The sequence below is a fragment of the Melopsittacus undulatus genome, chromosome 5 (genome assembly GCF_012275295.1).
Source record: "Melopsittacus undulatus isolate bMelUnd1 chromosome 5, bMelUnd1.mat.Z, whole genome shotgun sequence".
In the NCBI taxonomy this organism is placed as follows: Eukaryota; Metazoa; Chordata; class Aves; order Psittaciformes; family Psittaculidae; genus Melopsittacus; species Melopsittacus undulatus.
Window position 1 is genome coordinate 16,921,764 of NC_047531.1, and position 24,581 is coordinate 16,946,344.

Sequence of the window (24,581 nt, forward strand, 5' to 3'; positions counted from 1 at the left end):
AGGAAGAAGGAAACATTTATCTGGAAGGGGTTTTATTTATTTATTTACTCTGCAAAACCTCAGAGGCTTGGATTGCCAAAAGGCTGCCCAACAGAGTAATTAACCATCAACATCACAGCAGGGGTGGTCAAAACTGGATTATATCTGACTTCGTGTGAAATGCAGACTTCTAGAGAATAGTTCAATTTACAATCCGAAGGTCGGATTGCACTGGAAGTGCTTCACATGTCTTCCGGCATTTTTCCCAGATGTCGTAGGGTTTCTGTGGGTGCTGTGGAGTGTATGCGGAGAGCAGAGTTCCTGTATGTCTCTCAGCTGCCTGGGGGAAGAGAGACCACAAATCAGGTTGCCTTTTCCACACCATTCCCTAAAGCCTGCTCCCAGCAGCTCACTTTCTGGGGGATTTTGCTTACCACTGTTTTTCCTCCAGAAGTTGCACTAAAAGGAAGATCTTTGTAAGGGATGAGAGCGCTGGAGCTGATATTGTCTGGTATCAGATGTCTTGGACATCTTCCTTGGCTGTGGGGGATCCCTGTCTTTGGAGTGGGAGGACGTGCATAGGCAGCAAGAGCAGCAGTCCTGTGCTGCCGAGTGGGGAGCACAGGCACTGGGAGCTTCTAGGACGCTCAGGGCTCCCAGCTTTGCACAAAGCAAACTACCCTGGAGTCACAGCTGCTGGAAACCTTGGTGCCCTGGGGCACAGGGAAGTCATCAGCCCATATTTCTGGGAGGAGTGCCCTGAATCTACCACAGTTATAGTGGTGTCACTGTCTTAGCTTAAGATGTAGGCCAGGGAAGACTTGAAGGCAGAATTTAGAGCAACTGTAGGAGTATTGAAACTAGACAGCCTTCAGGCACACAAGCCATTTTCTATGTCCCAACTTCCATGAATTATTTTGGTTCGCAAGGATAGTCAGTTTTGGTGCTAAATACTCCCCTCAAGAAAATTTCTGGCCACCTCTGCCAGTGGGGCACAAGGATGTCCTTTACTCCTTTCTCTGTCTCACATGAGAAGGAAATGGAATTTTCTATTTTTTTCACTGGCTAAAGATTAATTTTTAGCACGGTCATGAGCTGTAAGTAACCTACAGCCCAAGCAGTGGAACTTGGCTCCCAAACCTTTTGCAAACCTTGAGTATTCCTGGCATTTCTGGCTAGGAATTTTGTGCAAGCCTTTTTTAATGAACATACCTGAAGTATTAATTTCTCTGGGCTCTGAAGAGCTCAGATCCAGAGTTAGCTTCTTGCTCTCCCTAATTTCAGTTGCAAATGCATTTGCCATTGTTACTTGACAGAAAACACAACCAGTTAACATCTTGGATTGATATTTTATGAAGGTACATTCCCTGCTTTTATAGAGATCTAGCAATCAAGACAAATATTTATTCTTGAGATCTTGCAGCTTGTGATTGCTCTCTGCAGTAGAATTACACGTTTTCTTTTATCACCCTTTCTGACTACATAAACAACTTAAAGAAATAAACCTCCGTGGGAGGTATTGTTTTACCACTTCTGTCTAACCTGTCTGTACAGTGTTGTGCATTGTGACTCTATCCAGTCTGCGACTTGAGTTTCTTGTATATGGAAAATACATGTCTAATTCTTTAAAAAAAATGTTAACAGGATATTTCCAAGTTCCCAGACAAAGATTATACAGTGCTGGGTGAAGGTGGAATCATTCTGAGTGGAGGCCAGAGAGCACGAATCTCACTAGCAAGGTGAGTATTTTACTCTCTAAGTAATGTACTGTTTCTTTTATAAGGAAATTACTACAACTGAGCTCTTACATATATGTGGACCAGGTCCTGCTAAATAAATATCCACCAGGTCTCTCAGTAACTTCATTTTACTCTCAGAAATCTGAGTTTTGCTATGCAGCTGTGCTTGTGATACACCTGCATATTTCTTTATTGGATTTTGAAAGTCTGATGTTAGATGCATGCCATACCTTAGCTGAAGATAAATCTGTTGCTCCCTGATGCAAGTTGTCTATGGAGATTTAGTCCTGTAAGTGTAGCTTTCTAAGTACCGAAGAAATGTGTACAAAAGATTCCAGATGAAATAATTCCATGTTTCAAAAAATGTTGCTAATAGTTTTGGTTTTTCTGTTGGAAAAAAAAGAAAAGGTAGAATTATGGAATCATAGAATGGTTAGGAAAGCAATGGACAGCCAGTACTTATGAATAACGATCTGGCCTTGTCTGTTTGACCTTCCCACGTTAATAATTTTGAAGATCTATGGAACGATAACATAGGTGTTTGTATAACAAATTTGCAATGTGTTTCAGTGGGATCACTTAGCTGTCATCAGAGGTTCAGTAATGACAGCTCTGATTTGTAAATGGCCCCATTTGTTTCTGTGCTGAGTACAAATTGTGATGGTTCCCATGCTCAGAAACTCTGGGTAGCAGTTAAATCACATTATGATGATCCACACTGGCAACCCATGAAAGATGTGCATGTCTGTGTGAGGCTAAAAGATGGGATCATTAACACAAAGAGGCTTTTAGTGTGGATCTTTCTAGCAAATTTGTCAGAGGGAAGAGACATATGGATGGTTCTGATTTCTGCGGTAAGAGAGAATGGGAGGAGCTGGCAAAGCCTTAAGAGCAAAACACCCCAACCAGCCCTGGCAGCGCTCAAGGCTGGGTTCGACAGAGCCTTGGGTGACATGGTTTAGTGTGAGGTGTCCCTGCCCATGGCGGGGGGTTGGAACTAGATGATCTTAAGGTCCTTTCCAACCCTATTCTATGATTCTGAAACCCACTTAGATTTTCATTTAAAATTCACCATTTAAGGAAATATTTCCCAGATTCTATGGATAATGGCATCTGTCACTTTTCAGATAGTCACAGTTCATTTACTGGAGGGTCACATAACTGATAGAGTACATTTATTGTCAGCTACATAATTATTATTTAAAAACCAATTAAATGTCCCAAAGTCAGTGACTATATCTGCTTCAGGTTTTGTTTGGGCTCCAGTCTTAGCTCAGCATGCTGCAAGGTGTGCACGTGCTTGAGGTGTGGGCTGCAGGTAAAGTTCTAAGAAAGCTAGAGGAGAAAATTTAGGATTACAGCCCTCTCTGCACTGCTCATAAGCTGCATGTTATTTGCTTGGACTGTCTTCATGCACATTTCTGGTGTACTCTGTGCAAAGTCATGTGAAATGAGACTTCCAGCTGGAAGTGCCATCAACCAGCCATCATGAGAATCTGACAGAGATTGTTTAAGTCCATCTGTCTTATAGAGCTTTGTCAATACCTTACAGCTATAACAGGGGAAAGAAAAGATCAAGGTAAAAAGAACAGCTCCTGCCCTGGCTTTGAGCTGCCTCACTGGCCTGGTACCCTAAAGGCAGTCATGTATATCTACTAAGCCCAACATACCAATTATAGCAATAATTTGAGTGCTACCATTATTCCAGAAAAAAAAATGCAAACTTTTTCCTGATAAAAGTGCCAAGAACAGTATAAACTTTTGTTGTTGTGCAGCCACTACATCATAATGTATGGTCAGTGAAATCCATTGTGACAGAGGATTTTTCAATAAAGTTGCTTGGTTCGTGAACATAATATACTATTATTGAAGGCTTTTTCTCCTGGTGGTTAAATATTCTCACATTGTTTAACATAATGATTTTAAAGCTCATTTTAGAATACTTTAAAAAGCACTGAAATGCAGCTGTCGAAATTTTCTTTGCTAATTACACTCTGATTCATATCACTTCATGATTTTCATACTCACAGAGGTACATAAGGCTCCTTTTTGAATCGATTTTAAATAAAAAACCCTCTTAACCCAAGGTTTAGATCTCGGTGATCCATGTCCAGTCACATAAAGCTTAAGGTCCTAATGCTACAAATAGTTTTTAATGTCCTCTTCCTGTGTGATGTACTCTAGGTTACCCTGCTCTTGCAGGGGGGTTGGACTAGATGATCTTTCGAGGTCCCTTCCAACCCTTGGGATTCTGTGATTCTGTGAAACTATTGTACAGCTCCATTTCAGATATTGTTTGCAAGTAATACACTTGTCTTTGCTCACAGTTACTTTGAAGTACTTTTAAAACTAAGTGCTAAGACCTACTCTTTTCACACAATTACATTTATGTAGTATTCCCTTATGTACTGGTGGGCATTACAGTAGGTAGTAAATTCCCATTTAAATGGTCATTATACACTGATGGGGCCTGTCAGATTCAGGCCATAAACAGGTCTTTAGAGTAATCTATGTAAAGGCAACTGTATAGCTTGCTTTGATTGCACAGAAACTAAGAGAAGACCCGGCTGGTTTGTAATGGGGTCTGCAGCAAGGAAAGGCTTTACTGAAAGGTGTCTTACAAGTGCATTTAAAACTGAACTCCAGCTCCACACTGATGCTGTCAAAAAATCTACCAGTTACGAGTTTCTGAGGCAAAGGCATTCTCTTTAAGTTATATTTATGTAAATTTATAAGACTTGTGAAAGTTAACATAATTTCTGTTTTCTCTGTTCAGAGCAGTGTACAAAGATGCTGATTTGTATCTCATGGATTCTCCTTTTGAGCATTTAGACATTTTTACAGAAAAAGAGATTTTTGAAAGGTATTGTATATTTTGATAATTGTATTTAAGAATCCCACCAAGCAGCACAAAGTAAAACCAAGAGCAGGAATTCAATTAAAGTAAAAAATACTTAAATGATCAAAATTGTACCTTTTAGGGCTGTTTATTTTAAGGCATTCTCTTGTCTGAGTATTTTGTGTTAGCAGTAGGACACAGCATACTGTGCTGAGGACAAGCCTGAGCCAGGTGTGTGCATTAATGCTCCCTCTTCCATCTCAGCATATTGAGCCTGCTATAATCTATTCCTCCCAGAGAGCATGGCTTTATATCTGGTGTGTCTTTGTACCAGAAAGGCTTTAATTTTAAAACATCTGCTTTGTAAGTATAAATTTTTACAAAAAGCTGTATTTTGTCTTGGTTTTCTAATGACTGAAGAACTGGTCACCTGAAAGTGCCCACTGACCAAGAGATTGGCAGTAGGCAGGCCAAAGACAGAGACTTTTGACTTGTCCTGGGGGTGAAGCTTGAAAGAGTAAGGACATGCACACTGTTATGCATGAGCTTTTCAGTCATCAGAAGTGTGATCTTTTGAAATCAAGTGAATACTTTTAAGTTTGGTAGCAAAAGATCTAAGTAACCTTAAGATGAAAAGAAGTATTTAATTTTCATGTTGAACTGCGCCTTTTGGATTGAAAAAGATTAAATTTTCCCCACTTTTTTTGGTTCCTGTGATAAAGTACTCATCCTTTACACATTTCAGTCTTACTGCTTCCTTTGTAGTTGGAGGGAGTGCTCAAGGCTGCACATACTGGGAGGAAATAGATCGAAAGTGAAAGCAATATTTAGTCACGAAGAAAAAAATCTTACTTTTAACACTTTCATCTTTTATAGCTGTGTATGCAAGCTGATGGCGAATAAAACTAGGATCTTAGTTACTTCAAAACTGGAACATTTAAAGATTGCTGACAAAATACTAATTTTACATGAAGGGAGCTGCTATTTTTATGGAACATTTGCTGAACTTCAGGGTCAACGGCCAGACTTCAGTTCGGAGCTGATGGGATTTGATTCTTTTGATCAGTTCAGTGCAGAGAGAAGAAATTCAATACTAACCGAGACTCTCCGACGATTTTCCATTGAAGGAGAAGGCATGGGATCACGAAATGAAACCAAGAAGCAATCTTTTAAACAGACGTCAGATTTTAATGACAAAAGGAAGAACTCCATAATTATTAACCCGCTTAATGCAGGTAGGAAGTTCTCAGTAGTGCAGAAGAATGGAATGCAAGTCAATGGGATAGAAGATGGCCACAACGACCCACCAGAAAGGAGGCTCTCACTGGTGCCTGACTTGGAACAGGGAGAAGTAGGTCTGCTTCGGAGTCACGTGCTAAACACTGACCATATGCTGCAAGGTCGGAGGAGGCAGTCTGTGTTAAATCTGATGACAGGCACCTCTGTGAACCTTGGACCAAACTTTTCCAAAAAGGGAAGTACAACTTTTAGGAAAATGTCAGTGGTGCCTCAGATGAACCTGTCTTCTGAGATAGGTATCTACGCCAGGCGCTTGTCTCAGGACAGTGTCTTAGACATAACTGATGAAATCAATGAAGAGGATTTGAAGGTATGTGTTGATTTACATTCATCCTGGATTTTGATATGGTGATAGTTTAGTGCAGTATATTCCCTACGTATTTTTCTACATTCCTATGTCATTCTTAATGCAATTCTTCCCTATGGAATGTCCTTTTGGAATATCTGTGAAAATTTTAACTCAAATATCATCTTGAAATTATTGAAATCCTCAAAAAAATTTGCCTGATTTTTCACAGTTTTTGAATGCTATTTGTAGAGGATTTCAATGCAGAATTTTAATCTACCTCTAAGATTATGCTAAAATGAAATTTGAAACCATAATATGGGAAAGCATTGTTTTAAAACATTTATGTAAAATTGACATTTGAAATGTTAAGGCTTGCAAAAAAAAAATTTGAAATAGTAGCACAGTTTTAAAAACTCAGATTTGACAAATTTGTCAGCCTGCTTAGCTCTTGTGTTCCTATACAGATAATGAACAGAGGAATAAGCTGAATTTTACTCTGATTTTATGGATGGAAATTACATAATTAAAGTTGAATTTTATAACAAGAACTGGACCAAAATTCCATTTTTTCTAACAACTATCAGCCAGTCATGATGAACTACTTTCATTTTAAAAACTGACAGCTAATTTTCACAGGATAGGAAAATTTTCTAAAGTAGTTTCCTAGGTGAAAAGAAGTCTACAAGAAATGTTTAAACTCTCCATTTGCCCATTCAGAGTTGTCTGAAAATTTCAGATTGTCTTTAAACTGTTTTGTTCTATCAAAGATGACTTAACCTGCCAGTACCTTCCTCTGTAGCCATTATCGGCCAGTTTGAATGCTACAGTTCAACTATTTGGACGGAGTTAGCAGAACAGCTTTCATGTGTCATAAATTCTCATATATAGATAATATCATTCTTAGTATGGTCGTGTGAATTCTTTGACAGGAGTGCTTCACTGATGATGCTGAAAGCATGGGTACTGTTACCACATGGAATACCTATTTCAGATATGTTACCATCCACAAAAACTTGATTTTTGTTCTAATTTTGTGTGTGACTGTCTTCTTAATTGAGGTAAGAAAATCTGCGCTTGATGTCACATTACTACAAAGGATTTTTTGTTCAAACTTTGTTCTTTGTGATAAAAGGGGTGAAGTATCAGCTTCTTATTAGCATTAGCTCGTGCATATATCACTTATTGGCAACTGCTTTAGGTGATATTGCAATGACTTCCCTACTGTTTAGATGAGCATTTCACACCAAAGGCAGTGATTAGTGCATGGCAGCAGAAGACCCACTTTCTCAAATTATCACACTTACTTTCTGCTGTGTGGTACCATAGATAAGAATTGTTGTCCTATGCAGGTCTCTTGTTCACAGGTGAATAATCTTCCATTTTCCATTCTAAGATACCTTGCAGAGCCTTGAGGGGTTAACAGCAACAATTACTTTTTTTTTTTCCTATGAGCACATACATAAATTCTGGAGAATTGTTTTAAAAAGGAAGTTAGAAGCTTTGCTCCTAGTGAAAGAAGAGTGCTAAGGCAGAGGGCCGAATGCCTGTACCAGCATTTAAGGATGGATGGGGTGTTCCCGCAGCATGCAGGGAAGACTTTTTCCAAGTACAGTGGGAAACACTGTCAGAAAAAGTGCTGAAGAGCCTATCTGATGATGCAAGTCTGACAATTTTTCTTATAACAGAAAATTCCTGCATTTGACTTGTCTCCCAATTTAGGAAAGACATTTAGCATATATACAGTATCTCACAGTGGCCTCTTACACCTGGTATTCTAAATCAAGTGTCTTTCTGAGGGAAGAAACATGTTTCAGAGAGAAGACTGGGAGATAAATGAACCTGTATTCATATGTCAACTTGTAAAATATGGTACCAACTTCTCTTGGCATTTTTTGAGGCAAGTTTGAGATCCCAAATTTTTAAACCACCTCCAGAAGCAAGACAGTATTTAGATGCATAGCTGTTCTTATGTAAGTTTTTGTTTTCATGCTAGTGGGAAATGCCTGTATAAACCTACAATAGCAAAGCTAAATGTGCATTTTAGGGAAAAAGGAAATTTTAACTTTGAGGTATATCAGATTTGTCCCTGTATATTCAGCATACATGTCTAATCTTGATTACCAATTTTTTCTTTTAAATTTGACTGAAACCTTTTTAAATAATTCAAAAGCCTTATCTTGTAATTGAAGAATAAATCCCATGACAAAGAATCTAAGTTATCCATCTAAGTTAAACTTTCCAGTATGACTATTGCTTAAGTAAAAGCCTATTGATAAATTAATGGACTGGAAGATATTCAGCCATAGCACAGACTATATAACCTTTAGCAGATCTTTGTGCAAGAGATGAAATACCATGCCAAGTGGTTATGTGGCCTGTGCTAACAGTTTGTACCCTTCTAGCCCTAGACAATGCAGAGAGGTTAGGGATGAATGTACAAGAGCTGAACTGGGAGAGTAGTGATACGTAAATTGAAAGTGGAGTTGTGACACCTTTCAGAGCTGGGTGGGAGTGCTGTGGAAATGCTGGAGATACTATCTTAGATTTAGAATGGATTGCTTTATATTGTAGATTCCAGGGTGAGTCCACACTGACCACCATGTATAGGGCATCAGTTGTACATTCTTGTAGATTTGTGGGGTTGTATGTGTTTGTAGCTCTTTTATGTGGCTCAAAACAGTATTTCCTAGATGTAATTTGCAGAGTCTAGGATTGCTGAACTGGAAGAAGAGCAGCTACAATTGGAAACATAGAAAGGCTTTGTGAAGTTATTCTGTCACTATATTATCTACCTTCATCTTCACAGCTGAAAAGCTCCTCTGTTGTGAGGATGAGAAAAGAATGCTAGTGAGAGATGTGAAAATATTATTGTGAAAGAAGCCTGATCCTCACAAATGTTTAAATTCAGGGCATCATGGTCAATCTTTAATTATTTACTGCAAGACCTTCAAAAGTTAGTGGTTCCTAAGGAGAAGAATTAATTAGGTAGCAGGGTATTATGGCAATACATTCCTGTACCAGTGCCATAAAAATATATGGGAAGATTATTGTAGAAACTATGTCAACCTTTAGAAAAAAGATCATAGGCAGAAGTATAGTAGACTAAAATGTGGTGGACTGCGTGAAGATCTCCAGTGCCTCACTGGACAAACAAGAAACAGTGTTCCAGAGTAAGCTTCTGTTGAGCACTGAAGCATCTCACAATAAGAATGGTTCAATTCTGCATTTTAAAAGTATTAAAATAGATTATGTAGAGAATTATGTAAATATCAGATGAGTTGATATATCAAATGTAGTTATCAGCTACCAAAAACAACAATGAAAAAATAACAGTATTAAAGGTTTGACATCTGTATTTGAATACCTGCCTTTGAAGATATTGAGAGTCTCTTTTAGGAAGAAATATTAGTCTTTAAAACTTAAAATATGTTAAAGCATACAGTGAATATTCCTTGTCATTAGGAATGCATTAGCAAGCCTTTGTTAATACTAGGGTAAAAAACAATAAAAGAGTATTTAGGCACTTGAGAGCCTGATTGTAATACAAGTCTAAATGTAGCTTTCCTGGTGGGATGCACTAATAGTTTCTGTGGAAAGAGGAGCAGTTATGACAAAGTTTTTGCTTCATGGAAGGTTGACTTCCATTCATTTATAATGTTCTCTCTAAAAACAATTATAAAGTCAGTAGAAGAAGATAAGTAAGAAAAAGTGCATAATGTGACATGACAAAAAAATTGACTTTGTTTTCTTTGGTCACAGGTAGCTGCTTCTCTTGCTGGATTGTGGTTTCTTAAAAAGTAAGTAGTGAGAACCCATGGTTTCCATTATATTGATTTTTGCTATAAATAATGAATTCAGCCAGAATTCGATATGGATGGGAACTAGCTTATATTCCATAAAATGGTTCAGAGATGCATGGTCTAAATCCCTCATGAAGGCGGTATCTTAGGCTGGTACTTCTTTAAATGCTGACAATCAAACTGTTTGTGCCTTGTTATTGATCACATAACAACGCATGCAAGACTTTTTCTGGGCCAGCTGACTCTAGAGATGCATGGACTTATCCTGAGTACACTGTGGTTCATCACTTTCAGAGCATGACAGGCGAGACATTTGCTAAGGAACATTTTAAGGGAGTAGTTTCCATGCATTTGTACTGTTTCCTCTGCTCACCTGTGAAAAATTCCCAGAAGTTACAGGGTTAGGCAGATGAAGGTTAAAACATGGAAAGCAGCAGTATGGCTTTTCCTGGGCTAATGCTTTTGATCCCTGTTTCGTACTGTAGCGCTAAGCCTGAAAACATATGGTGACATAGGTCTGATGAGAAGGAGGGATTTAGGCTGATGTCCCCTTACAGTAGGTGTTTGATTTTTACAGTACACCTAAAGCATTTTACTTCCAGGATAATTCTTTTCAATGCTTAAATGTTTTTCTTTTCTTATTAAGAGAGGTGGATGTGTTTTCCTTGATTAGGCTAATTTTGTCAGTGATTTAACAGGCAGTAGATCTGCGGGAGACTACCAAAGCAGCACATTTTCACAGTAGTTTGAGGAAAATCATTGGAGGGGTTGTGGTTATACCATCCGCTTAATTTCCATCTTGGCAGAAAACCCTTCATTGCACAATTGCAACTAATTTCAGAAATTGCTACAAATGCCAACAGGTTCCTGAATTACTGAAGGTAGCTGAGTAGATGAATAAACTGTTTGTTGCCTTGACTGCTGAACACACATAGGGCTACGGTGCCTCAGTGGATCGTGGGGTAGTTCATACTTTATATTTCAGACATACAGGACAATATTTAAAAGTGACTGGAAATACATATAACTAACCATTAACATAGTTCTTAAATAAATGAACATTGAAGTACTCTTCAGTAGAGAAAATAAGAGAAAAAATGCTATTTCCAGTAATGCATTTTTTTTAATTTCCATCAAACAGGATAGCCTTGAAAGCAAATGCAACACAATCAGAAAACAGTACCTCTGACAAACCTCCTGTGATTGTCACTGACACTAGCACCTACTACATCATTTATATCTATGTGGGAGTGGCAGATACCCTGCTTGCCATGGGAATCTTCAGAGGTTTGCCCCTTGTGCATACGCTTATCACAGTGTCTAAAACCCTTCATCAAAAGATGGTGCATGCAGTTCTTCATGCACCTATGTCAACATTCAACTCTTGGAAAGCAGGTAACTGAGATGGGAACTGATTGACTCATATATGGGTTTCATTTCAGTTAAACAGTTTTAATTCTGTTGAAGGATGCTGTTGGTTTCCCTTTACATTTTCAATCAAGATGAATGTTAGAAGTTTGCCACATTAAGTAATTTGTGAATCTTTTAATGAATCTTGATTACACTTTAAGTGTGACATATTTCATTTATCAATTCCGATTCTGAAATATCACCTTGTAAGTTAGAGAAAATGAACTGTTAACTGTTTGAGGCAGTAAAACTAGAATAGCTTCTAATGAATAGACCTTGTCTAAAACTGCAATAAAAAGCTGTAGTCAGCTATGTGGTGAGTGACAAGGAGTTAGATGTGGTTGATAAATAGTGCTTTATTTTATGAGTAGTGCTACTAAAATGGCATAAAACATCAGCTGGTGTGAATAATAGTATGCATGTTCAAATTCGGCTCTGGAGTGGATACAGGGTTCATTATATAACTGGGGCAACAAGTTCTATCTCCCGCTGTACATGAAATTCCTACCCTCTACCCTTCTTACTGTTGCTTACTAAATTACAGGAAATGCTGGTAAATGGCAATACAGCATAGGATTTCTCCTTCATTTTTCCATTAAATTCTTAATTCTGTTGCTACCTGGTGAGTAATACAGTAATTCTGCTCAGAAGCTAGGAAACTGGTGTGCAAACTCATGCAAATGCTGCTATGCAACCTATCTGTGTATCAGCAGAGCCTGCTGCATAAGGGGTACAGACCTTATGCCTTGTGTATCTGTCTCTGTCCTGTTTAATTGTTTTGTTGTTTTTATTGCATTTTCTTGTTGGCTTTTTTTTTTTTTTTTTCAAAATTCCAAAAGTTGAAACAGAAGCTGTGGAGCCAAATTCCTCCATGGGAGAAGAAGTTGTACCTCCACTAAACTGCAGTGTAGCAGAATTTAATGTAATAGAAAAAATCTTATACTCAATATTTTGTATTCAGAAACAGCTGTTCTTTACATTAAAGTAATAAATGTAGGATTTTGGGGTGTCAAAATGTTTGATTTTCTTTTCCTTTTTTTTTTTTCTCCTCAATCCATAGGTGGCATGCTTAACAGATTTTCCAAAGATACGGCAATAGTGGATGACTTGCTGCCACTTACAGTATTTGACTTCATTCAGGTTTGTAGAACAAAAGTTCTAAATTTTGCTGTCTTATGGCACTGTAGAGTTTCAGTTGCGCATCATGCAAAAGAAATCTTGCTAAGAAGAAATAGCAATTGGAATAAAATGCCTCTTCCTTTTTTTCAGTCTGTATACCATTTGCATAGGTTCTTAGGTTGTGTGTCGGCTTCATCGCTTCTGAGTATTTGGCTATATGTGTATGTTTGTGCAAACCACTTTTAGTGCTCAGGCTCAGAAACATTTTTGCCCTGCATACCCCTCCAGTACAAGTATCCTTGCTTCTGCCTGCATTCAGCTTCAGAGGTGTAAAGGGCATTCATTAGTTTCTTTTGGTTATCTTGGCTCAAGAGTAGTATTTTTTTCATGCTATCCATAGCTTGCATTCATTCATTTTCATTACTTTACATCCTTAGCCTCTTCTGTTACCAGTTTGCTAGCATCACCCCTAATGTGCTTCTTCTCTTTTCTTGAGTATATTTTTGGGTTTCCGTTCTTTTATCTTCTGGGGAAACTCTTTCAGGACTGCCTTTTTGGGCAGTTTGAGCCATGATGTTTTGTGTTCAGATCTCAGTTGGGCAGTTCTGTGCTTTTTTTCCTTTTATTTTTTTTCCCCTTAACAAGTTTGACTGCATAATTTTGTCTTTTTATCCTTTTCATCTTTGTGGCTTCCCCTGAGTCTCTGGGATTTAAGCTGTTAGACACTGGACAACTATTTATGATGGAGGAGATCTTTAGATGACTCTATTATTTGAAGGAATTTTACATTCCTGGGTTGTAGAATGGTAGAACAGTTAAGGTGGGAAAGGGCCTTAAGATCATCTAGTTCCAAGCCCGCTGCCATGAGCAGGGACACCTCACACTAAACCATGTCACCCAAGGTTCTTTCCAACCTGGCCTTGAAGACTGTCAGGGATGGAGCATTTGTCATTTCTTCGGGCAACCCATTCCAGTGCCTCACCACCCTCACTGTAAAGAAATTTTTCCTTATATCTAGCCTGAATCTTCCCTGTTGAAGTTGGAGCCCATTACCTCTTGTCTTATCACTACAGTCCCTAATGAAGAGTCTCCTTCTAGCACCCTTGTAGGCCCCCTTCAGATACTGGAAGGCTGCTATGAAGTCTCCACGCAGCCTTCTCTTCTCCAGGCTGAACAGCCCCAACTTTCTCAGCCTGTATCTAGCCCTTTTTAATTGTAGAATTGCAAACTTGGTTTTTGGATGGAAAGGTTTGTTTCCAGCATGCGTCCTGGGGAACTCCATGCATTGCAAAATCTTCACTTTTGAATGACCTTCCAATTCATCCACACTGAAGAGAACATTGAAGAAATACAGAGATAGAGGCAATTCCAGTGTTTCTCAAGGACGACACCTTTGTTTGCTTCCCATCCTGCCTATTCTGAGACTTTGTGGCATTGTGTGGATCCCATCACTCCTCATTAGCGTCCCACCACTAATGCTACATCGCCAGCTTTTCCTCAGGTAGAGCTGATTCCCAGAAACGTTTAACAAATAAAATAAAATCTCCCCTGGCCCTGCTATTCCTCTTTGCCTTTATTTAGGAGATGGGCAGGCCTGGCAATCAACCTAAACACTTTGCTGCACAGATTGCCTGTCTCCATCTGTGAGTTTGCTTTACTTTACCACCCCTATCAACATGATGGTCTGATCAAAGCCAAATCACTTTCCCTGTATCTTTGTTAGTAATTGATAAGTTAGGCTCATGACTTTAGAGAGGCCAATGCAACTTCACATGAAAAGATTCAATGACATTACACTCTACTTCATATCCTGCTGATGTCATGAAGATTTGCTGAAGGAGTAAACATGAACACTAAGACCTTCCCTGAATCATTAGTGTTATCTTTGGTATGATCAGGATTCACTACTGTCTTTTCTGATGTGGCCATTTTGTTTCTAGTATTTTGGATCTGCTATGAGGATTTTATCCCAAAATCATTTTAGTTAGCCTGTCTCTATGTTTCAGGCTCTCTACACTGGTTTCTCTTATTTTCAACAGTGAAGAAAAATCCCTAAATTTGGCTTTTCTGTTGTGATGCCTTTCAGAGGCTAACCTATGCTCTGGTGTCCCATAGGTTCACCTGTGTCTCCTCAATCTCCACTGCAGAGACTCCTGAACATCCATGATAAGCTGCCCTGTCTTTTCAGGTTCTTCTGGTGAAGATCATCAAACCTACTTGAATTCTGTCTTGAATGCTTTTCACTGGTCATCCCTTCATAAAAAAAAATCCTTCTGATCTTCTATAGATTCAGTCTTGTTTGGAAGCTTTAAAATTCCATGGACCCTGCTTATGAACATGCTCAGATTCCTCTGAAAGAGGAATTCTTCTGATTATTGCAGAAAGTGGGAGTGATCTCTGGACTTAGACCTGGGACCTCTCCAACCCTTCTGCTTAAAGCGGATTCAGCTAGGGCAGGTTGCTCAGGGCCATTGGATTTTGGATATCTCCAAGGGTGGACTCTCCAAAAGTCCTCTGAATAACCTTTTCCAGTGTTTGACCATCCCCACAATAAGATGTGGGGATGGTCAAAATGAAGTTTTTCTTACATTTAAAAGAAATTTTGTGCATTGCCGCTTGTGCTCATTGCCTATCTTCCCACTGGGTACCACTGATGCATTTTATCTGCACCAACTATCTAGTGGTATTTATATAAATAGAATATAATTGTTAAATATATATAATTTATAAAAATATTTGCACATATACAAATACCATAAGGTAAGATCCCCTAAGCCTTCTCTTAACGCTAAGCAATCCCAGCTCTACCAAACTGTCCTTGTATATCAGAAGTTCCAGTCCCTTTATCATCTTCAAGATGAAGATGATTAGTTTTTCTTAGGACTTTTATAAGCAGTAGACTTATTGGTGAGCCTTCCCTTTGAGGGGCAAGGGCTTCTCATCCAGGATGAATGAAACCTAAGGTTGAAAGAGGCCAGGGTTACTCTCCAATCACTGGGATGTACCTAATTGCCCATAAAGGAAACAATGGTATCAGCCTTCATATCAATGACAAGAGATGGCATCTGTGATGCTTTCTCTGACAGCCGTCTGGCCTGCTCCATACATCTTGGGTATGAATTGTAACCAGGTTATGACTGCAGTAGCATTACCACTAGTTTTAACATCTATCTTGGTCTTCTACCAGCACTTACAGTGGGGCCATCATTCCTTGGAGATCCTTCACGAGATGCTGCTAGCATATACTGATTGTCCTTAAGGTTTAATAAAGTCACACTCCAAAAGTCGTAGTGAACTCACTGAACATTTATACCTGTGGTCATGACCAGTTTTCCCTAAATAATAAACCCCCATTGTTTAACCAGATTGGCTGCTACAGTCATCACCTCCCTGAACTCTTACTAAATCGCTATGTCTCCCACAAGCTCCATTTCCAAATCGGTGATACAGAGGAAGGATTAGAATATGTCTCCCCATCTGGCCTCTGTCCCAGGGCTGAAAGCTCAGCCTGGGGCATGACAGTGCAGCACTGTGGCTCTTAACTGGGCTATGTGAGCCCTCTGCTGCCATTTCCCTGACCATGTGCCAGCGTTGCTGGCTTGTGTGTTGATTTTTGCTACTGCCTTGTAGAGAAGGTGTCATCTTCTGGTTGCCTTTACACTTACTTTTCTATTGCATTGCTCAGATTTCTGATTAAAAAAAATGAAATGTAAAAAACCTGGAACATGCATACCTGTTCCTGAAAGACTCTGACTTGGAGTACTGACAATTTCAATCCTTCCTGGAATTTATGTAGATGCAGTAGCAAAGGCACCACCAGCAGGTTTCTTCTTAATGTGAAATTAGCTTTGCTTTCCGTCCATTTCTTTGCTGAGTGGTTATTACAAATGATGTTTCAATGTGGTCATAATTTTGTCCAAATTGTCTGTTTGCAGCTGCTTTGAGCAGATAACTTTGTAGTTTGAAGTAGTTGCTCAGTGTGAAAGGTAACACCCTGATGCAAAGCAGAACTTTGCTATTCTGTGTACACTGGTATACTTGATTTTCATTAGATTTAGGTATGAGACAAAAACAGTCTAAGGGCTTAAGGTGCTTCTAGAGTAAAGATCAAAGCCTGATTTAGCTAAATCTGTCTGGAGCTACCAAGGATGAGGTCTTATGAGACCATAGTGAGTTTAATGGACTAACTCTATAATGAATTTGTTCCTTTTGAGTCATCTATCTCCTTAAACCATCTTTGTTTCTCCTGAAACTGCTAATTTTTCATGCCACAAATCATCTTATGACTTATGACTTATTTCCTGTCTTGTCCTGATCGGGACAAGTAGTAGTCAGCTCCTGACAGTCTGGCATGCCTAGCCCAGACAAGACAGGGACACCACCACTATGTTTGGGAGGTGGTTGCACATACTGCAAGTGGTGGTTTTGCCATTTTAACTAGACAGAGAATGCTGCCTAGCTGCCGTTGTTTTTGTGTGGCTTTGTGATTTAGAAGCCTGCAATTCTGGTTGTACAATAGAAAACACTTCTTCCATCTATTAAAAAAGATGGCAGATATTCCAAGAGGTTATGGATCTGGTCTGAGTTATTCATGATCTTTTCATGGAGGTTTGTTCTCAGCTGCAAATCCTACTTAGGTTAGCACTTTATGTTTGTTGAAGCAATACATAGTTGCCGTGGGAAGGAGATTCATCACCAATCTCTAGTCTATAAAATGACAAGTTTACTATATCAATAGTATTTTTCTTTCATTCTACAGTTAATACTGATTGTGATTGGCGCTATAACAGTAGTCTCAATATTACAACCCTACATCTTCCTGGCATCAGTGCCTGTGATAGCAGCCTTTATTGTGTTAAGGGCATACTTCCTCCACACTTCTCAGCAGCTGAAACAACTGGAATCTGAAGGTAGGAGCAGCAAAATTGGTAGAATTCTAAATCCACAGCAAATCAATTGAGAAGTGATTCACCCTTTCACCTCTTCTTTGCCTTTTCTCTTGCAAAATGCTATTGTCTCTGGGAGCAGACCACTTATCTCCTTAAAGCCAGTGCTGTTACTGATCCAGCCAATACTGAGTGCTCTGCTGCCAAAGAGTGATGGAGAAGATCTTTTTAAAGCTGGGCTTTATCACCACTGCAGCTGAAAACAAATAAAGTCTTGACATACAGTTTTCTTGAGAGTAAATGTAACTTGAAAAATTGTGGTCAGTCTTGGTATGTGCCCTATGAGTTTTTTTCTTTTTAAGAAATAATTGAAATTGATATATTCTTATTCCAAAGAATTCTTATTTTAAAATAAGTTATTTGACTAAATTTCCTTCCTCTCCTCCCATGAAGAGACTAACATGATTCAAATAAAATGGAAAACCTCATTCTGAAGGGTGAGTTTGCAGATCAGGCACTGTGGTCTGGCTTTACAACTAGCAGATCCTCAGCAAATGAGTCCTGAGTCTTAAACACTGATGACCATCTTTACTGCAGTGTAATTCTGAAGTTCCTCAAATCTAAATTGAAATTTCTTTGATGTTCACAGGGATCCAGCACTGGCTCACCACTTTCAAAATTACTATGTCAGTACAGTTGAATCCAGAGCATTACTCTATGCTAAAAAAAACTTTACTTGGTGGAGTTACCAGAATTACAGAAATTCATTTTGGCTGGGGAAGAGCCACCTTTCTCTGCAGGAGCTTCCCCAAGTAGTATGCTAACTATGAAGAATTAATGTGACCTGTTCTTAGCACTATACTATATGGAATTTCAACTCATTCATGCAAAGTCTGTTGGTTTATATCCTGGTCTGGGGTTACTTTGGTCACGTACTCCAATAACATATATAAATTAAACACTGACAACAATTATACCGCTGTGAGTTAAAGCATAAATCTGTGTATTTATGTTATTTCAAAGGTATTTGCTTATGAGTGTTTGTGATGTTTCTCATTTAAACACTTTACAGCTCGGAGTCCAATATTCACCCATCTTGTCACAAGTTTAAAAGGTCTGTGGACACTGAGAGCTTTTGGGCGGCAGCCGTATTTTGAGACCTTATTTCACAAAGCCCTGAATCTACACACAGCAAACTGGTTCCTCTACCTGTCAATACTGCGCTGGTTCCAGATGAGGATAGAAATTATATTTGTTGTCTTTTTTGTTGCTGTGGCATTCATCTCTATCGTAACTACAGGTACAGTAATTTTGCTGCAGTACTGAAATGGAAGTCTTCTATTTAACAGCTCAGCTTTAGAAGCTTCCAAGGGAAATGTACTATTGCAAACATGTTTAGCATAGATTGGAGTCACTGATTTTAGTATGTCATAATAATAAACATGATTTAATTAAAATAGAAATTACACATTATTATCTGCAATCTGATGTTGTAGAGGACTCATTAAAGAGATTAGTCTGAAAACAATATCTGAAGGGACAGAACTTTTAGTGACAATAATTGCTATAAACAATTTAATGTGTTTGAAACCACATTAATCTAACCCTGTTAGTGTACTGAAAAGCTTGGGTGTTGATTATCATCTGTATAGCTCTGACTTTTTAAATAAATAGATGTTAATGTTCCTTTCATTTGCAAATGGCTAAGAAATGCAAAGTTTTAATGATCTGTTAAGGTCAAATCAATAGTAGAAATAGTCATGCAGTTCACTAGTTTCCCTCCCACTGGTGCATTTTCTGATGTGAAGTTCTGCAAATTCCAGTCAAAATCCCTTAAAAATGGCTCACCACTCCTAGTAAACCCAACACATGAATGAGAGTCACTGCATGCCTTACTATCATAATTGTATTCAAAATGCTGCCCATGGCTGGCCTGGTGTAGCCAGTTTCTGACAAGCAGAGAATAGGGGAATAATGTCCCCCAGATGTTGGAATAAGTCAATTCTGTGGAAAACTTCAGCAGGTTTAGCTACATATTACTTCAAATACAGTTTTTAATTGACTGTGCTTTTGTTAAGTATTTTTTTGTAGTTTTGATTCTCAGGCATTATTCTCTCTCCCCCAAGTTTTACACTGAATTTTGTGTGTACGATCTGGATGCAGTTGCAGTATTACGGCCACTGATGAACAAGAATTTGCTGATTTTGTTGAGAACGTTTCTGGTTCTAACAATATCCAGATTTCATTTGATCATAGACTCATGGAATCATAGAATAGTTAGGGTTGTAAAGGACCTTAAGATCATCTAGTTCCAACCCCCCTGCCATGGGCAGGGACACTTCACACTAAATCATGTCACTTAAGGCTCTGTCCAACCTGGCCTCATACTGTGTTGAAAAGTATGGCCTCATACTGTGTTGAAAAATACTGTGTTTACATTTTATCCAGTATTGTATGAAATTATATCCTCTGGTTTTCTGTAAGGAACTCTCCTGATTCTTATGGAAAAAAAAAAATAAATCCAACCACAAAAATGCTTCTGTAATAAAATACGCACCTACAGCACTTTTGTCACAAAGGAGACTTTTAGTTCCCCTAAAATTCATAGGGGAACATTTCCCTGGCTGCCCTTCTCGTTTTTGTATTTCACGTGCTCAGTAGTTTGGATATATTTTTAGTAAAACTGTTTCTTGTGTTACTGTTTTTCTGGATATTTGAGAAAAGGGGTTCGAAGCACTTCTAAAAACTTGAAAATTTGTCATCTTGCCACCCCTGTATAAAAGGTCCTTGGAGCAATACTAAATTCCTCTTCTTAATCTGCCAGCTTTCAGGAGGAATATTTTGCTTTTCTTTTTTACTTCTATAATTGCTCTGATAATAAGATGTGTGTAAGCAAAACAGGAGGATGTTTGTCAAAGAAAGCCATAGAAGAGATGGAGAAATCATACAAAGGCATTTGGCTTAAATTCCAAGTTTCATTTAACACATAATGAGATTAAAACCAAGTGGGGTAACTAAAATGATTATATTATACTGTATGAACTCATAAAGGAAAATCCCTGGAAAACCCCTTGCTTTTTACAACAGACAATGAAAGTAAAAGAATTTGTATCTGCATCTTTGTGGAACATTAAATAGAACATGTCCTCTATTTGAGAAATGAAAATGTATACCAGCACAACTATCTTGTATTTTGAAGTTGTCAGCTGTGATTTTTTAGTTAGATAAAAGTAATTTTATAGATTATATGCTTTGTAAAAAGGACATGGAAACCAAGATTTGCAGAGGCCTGATTCTCTTTACAGCTGAAGTACCAATATTTAACTTTTTGTTCTGCCAAAGTAAGAACAGGGTCTCCAGTGAATTCAACAGCAAAGCCAGGTGTTTAGCTGATGATTAAGCTCTCAGTCCTCTGTACAAGTAGCAAATCTGTGTTTTCCCCGTGAAATAAAAGAGGAGAGAATGTGAATATGTATTTTAAAATATGCATGCTAATTTTCTGATTTATTTGCATACAAATTGAGTGTGTTTTTCTCTCCACAGGTGATGGTCCAGGTAGAGTTGGCATTATTCTTACTTTAGCTATGAACATCATGGGAACCTTGCAGTGGGCAGTAAACTCAAGCATAGATGTGGATAGTTTGGTAAGCATAAAATGCACTGTACTGTGCTTTCTGTTGAGACATTGCCTTATTTTGTTGATTATGGGTGTTCAGTGAGTTGTTTTCTGAGCTGGATAACAGGCAGATGTGTCAGAAAAATTCCCCTCATACCTTTCATAGCAGCCTACTGGCTTTGGCACAGCACAAACTGTGTTTTTCTAAGATCAATAATTTCCCTGGACTAGGATAGGCAGCAGCAAATAATCGAATTTGAGGATTCAGACTGCAGATGTGAAAACTTCAGAAAGGGTTGGAATTGTTTTGTTATGATTATATACCTTACCAAGGTATAAAATATACATTACTCAGTCTACTTAAGGGCTTTGCACAGCAGATCACGATGCATGTTTTTGAGCTCCCTCCATGCAAAATCGGCAGTGATTTAAAAATCTGTTGTAGACTTCCCTAAGGGTTTTTTTCTTTGACATAAGGCTTTGGAGTGGTCCATGTTTACCCCTTGAATTTGTGTAGCTAGTCCGTTAGTTAGGATTGGCTTTAAAACAGAGTATTTCACAAGGTTAACTCATCATCACCTGTCTGTGGAGATATGAGAAGCAGGCAGAATACTCAGAAAAGAATATGTTCTTGCAGTTTTTGTCATACCTTAGCTTGAATGTGTGAAAGGTTTAGATGTTATTTTTAAATGTAATAGCTACTTTTCTCTTTACGCTTCAGGCATTTTAGGATCTATTTCAGACAGAATTCTTGTTGTAAAAAAATACAGTAGCTTTATAAATAAAAAGAGAATTCTGAGAAATTAAAACCTCCCACATCCAGTCATAACCTCTCTGAACCCTAAATTAGCTTTTTGAGACAAGCATGTCAGGGTTGAAAAACAAACAGCTCTTAGAGCAGATCTTGGAGACAGTCCTGCAGTCCTGATTAGCTTAAAAGGGTTGTTGCTAAAAAAATAATGTAATTGGGGCAAAAAATGACAGTTCAGGAATATTTGCCAGTTCAATGTATTTTTTTCTTTTAAAATGTGATTTAACCAGCCTTATCCTGAAGGAAGTCCTTAAGAGCCCCAAACCTAGAAATTAACCACTTACAACAGCTAATCTCTTGTTTACACATGTGACTGGTGATAGTCCAGAAAGCTGACTGCCATTCAGGGACACATTTTTTCTCTATCCCCGAGTTGTTTAATGCTGACTCTTTCTTTGCTTTTTAGAACAGCCCGTCTTGAAGGCCAAGCACTTTGTATAAGGCCTTCTTTGCCATAACTGCAAGACACACCAAACAGCAGTTGTGTGACTGATAATGAAGTAAAATGTGCCACTGGTAAGGCACAACAGAGACAGAAACATTTAATCTGCTGTCGTTTGTAAACTCCATTTTAACCCAGTAAGGCATAATGTGGTCAATTTAACAGCCTGCATAAGAATTATATGGCTTAATGCAAACTGAAGGTGTTTTACAAGAGTAATAGAACATCTTATTGTAGGATTCAGAGGGTGCTGGACACATCAGTGTTTCAATAAAGAACTTACCCGTTTTCAAAATACAGGAATGTTAAAATGTCATCTATTATTAGCAATAAAGAAGTAACTTCCTCTCCCCTGAAAAGAAAATCTCAAGTTGCTTTAGATGTTTGTGAGTACTTTTCTCTATATTAAGACAAACTACTGTACTGGAGCACCGGTCATATTCTATTAATGATAGCCTTCTAAGGTGCACCAGCTTATTGGTGGATCCTCTGGACTTCTTTCGGCAGTAGATAGCTGCCCACCCCTATCCCATGGATGTTTAGGTGTCCCAGACGACAAACAGATACTGCTGGCATTGAAAAGCTGCTCCTGTATGCAAGCAGATAAGAATAACTTAATGGTTTCAAGATACTAAAACTGTTTCACTGGGTGATGCAGATGTATTATTTCCCATTCTGTATTCTCTACATTCAGCACTTCCCTCTTTAAAGTCTTTTACATTTATTTGGTGACAGATGTCCTGCAAAGGCTTGCATGTGCTCCTTAGTAGTCTCTTTGGTTATACTCTATTTTTCTCTCAAGGGGTACTTTGAAGCTCCCCACAGGACCAGATTGACTAGAAGTGACACATCTCCATATGTCTCTGGTTACAGATACGCACGCATAGCTCTAGATAGCATCATTCTTGCTCTTCCTTGAGCAGCTGTGACATCCATGTTTAAAAGCCTGTACAGAAGCACATCTGAATGTATAGAACATTTGTAGGTAGCAGTTTTTGGTTGTCAGATAAGCTGGAGTTTTCTGCAATTGTTTGAAACCCATGTCCAAAGGCATAGCTGCTTTAATTAGTGAATAACATTAAGCTTGTATTGAGTTGTTTTACAACATATGCAAGGGATGGGACATCAGTAAAATAAATACAAGCAAAAGGACAGGAAGGCAGGAGAACAGAAGAGCAGGATCATGTGAAGAAGGAAAAAAGTACCAGAAGAAATACTGGCCAAACAGATGGGTAACTGGCAAATTTGACTTTATTCCAGACAATCCTGAGCTTTCCGTGACACTGACATAAATATTGAAGAATTCCAAGTTTCTATTTTGGATTTTTTTACATACACAGATATCCTCTTTGAAGCAATTTCTGTTGAACTGTTTAGCTTTAACTGAAAAATCCCCATTGTCTTTTAATACCCCATAATGGTTTTGGCATTTCATTCTCTACATCCCCAGCCCTGATACTTCTGATACTTTATCTACTCTGTTTTTTTTTTCCTTAACATATGTGGTCACTCTGACAGCTCTCCATTGTTTCATTTCAAGCTACCAGTTAGGCTGGTTTTATCTTTTCACTTTGATCGTTTCTGCTAATATCCCTTTAGCTGGTTTTCAGTCTTTTTCTTATCCCTCCAGGCAGCCTTGTAGTATTTTTAATCCTTTTCCTTCATAGGGAAATAGAAAAGAAGTTTTCCAGTAAGTGCTGCTTTCACAGATAAGAATTGGCTTTTCCCAGTGGGCTGTTTTAATGCTTTATAACCTTCTTGTTCACTGATGTGTATTCTGTAGTAGCAGTGCTATAACTGGGAAGGACAATTCATTTTATCAGGGACAGAGAAAATGCCATGCTTTTATTGTTGCCAAGATTACTTATGTAAGGAGATATAAAAAGAATACCCCAAAAAGATATTGAAACCACACTTGCTAAACCCCACAGTGTCCAACCCTGCATATCAGGAATGCTGAAGAATTAAAGTAGAGGAGAGGACCAAAGGAAAATTAGGACTTAGAAAAAATTATGGTGCTTTTTACTACTGTCAGCATGAAACCTGAGGCTACATGTTTTTACTACTGTCAGCGTGAAACCTGAGGCTACTGTTAATTTACAGAGTTTAAGTAGACTAAATACTTGACTGTAAAATCTGCATCAGAATGGCAGTTCTCAAAGTGAGGTATTGGTCATCTGGAAGGAAACAGAGTCATGAAAGATCTGTTGGAACATTTCCTTTTCTGCCTGCAAAGCAGTGTGAGAAAGAACAAAAAAATCAGTACAAGTTTTAAATTAACTAATTATTTCATTTTTGCAGTATGGAACAGGAGTATATACCCTCTAAGTGCATCCAAAATGTAACAGCAGA

At 38.3% G+C, this 24,581-nt stretch overlaps 1 protein-coding gene across 1 annotated transcript in view; it reads left to right on the forward strand.

Moving 5' to 3' along the window:
* The window catches only part of CFTR (CF transmembrane conductance regulator), an 87,031-nt gene that overhangs the window by 41,609 nt on the left and 20,841 nt on the right, over nucleotides 1-24,581 (forward strand). The window contains exons 12-21 of the mRNA XM_005146074.3: nucleotides 1,624-1,718; nucleotides 4,495-4,581; nucleotides 5,434-6,166; nucleotides 7,075-7,203; nucleotides 9,905-9,942; nucleotides 11,087-11,340; nucleotides 12,416-12,495; nucleotides 17,234-17,384; nucleotides 18,433-18,660; nucleotides 20,904-21,004. Coding sequence (XP_005146131.2) covers nucleotides 1,624-1,718; nucleotides 4,495-4,581; nucleotides 5,434-6,166; nucleotides 7,075-7,203; nucleotides 9,905-9,942; nucleotides 11,087-11,340; nucleotides 12,416-12,495; nucleotides 17,234-17,384; nucleotides 18,433-18,660; nucleotides 20,904-21,004 — 1,896 coding nt within the window. The remainder of the gene's footprint in view (nucleotides 1-1,623; nucleotides 1,719-4,494; nucleotides 4,582-5,433; nucleotides 6,167-7,074; nucleotides 7,204-9,904; nucleotides 9,943-11,086; nucleotides 11,341-12,415; nucleotides 12,496-17,233; nucleotides 17,385-18,432; nucleotides 18,661-20,903; nucleotides 21,005-24,581) is intronic.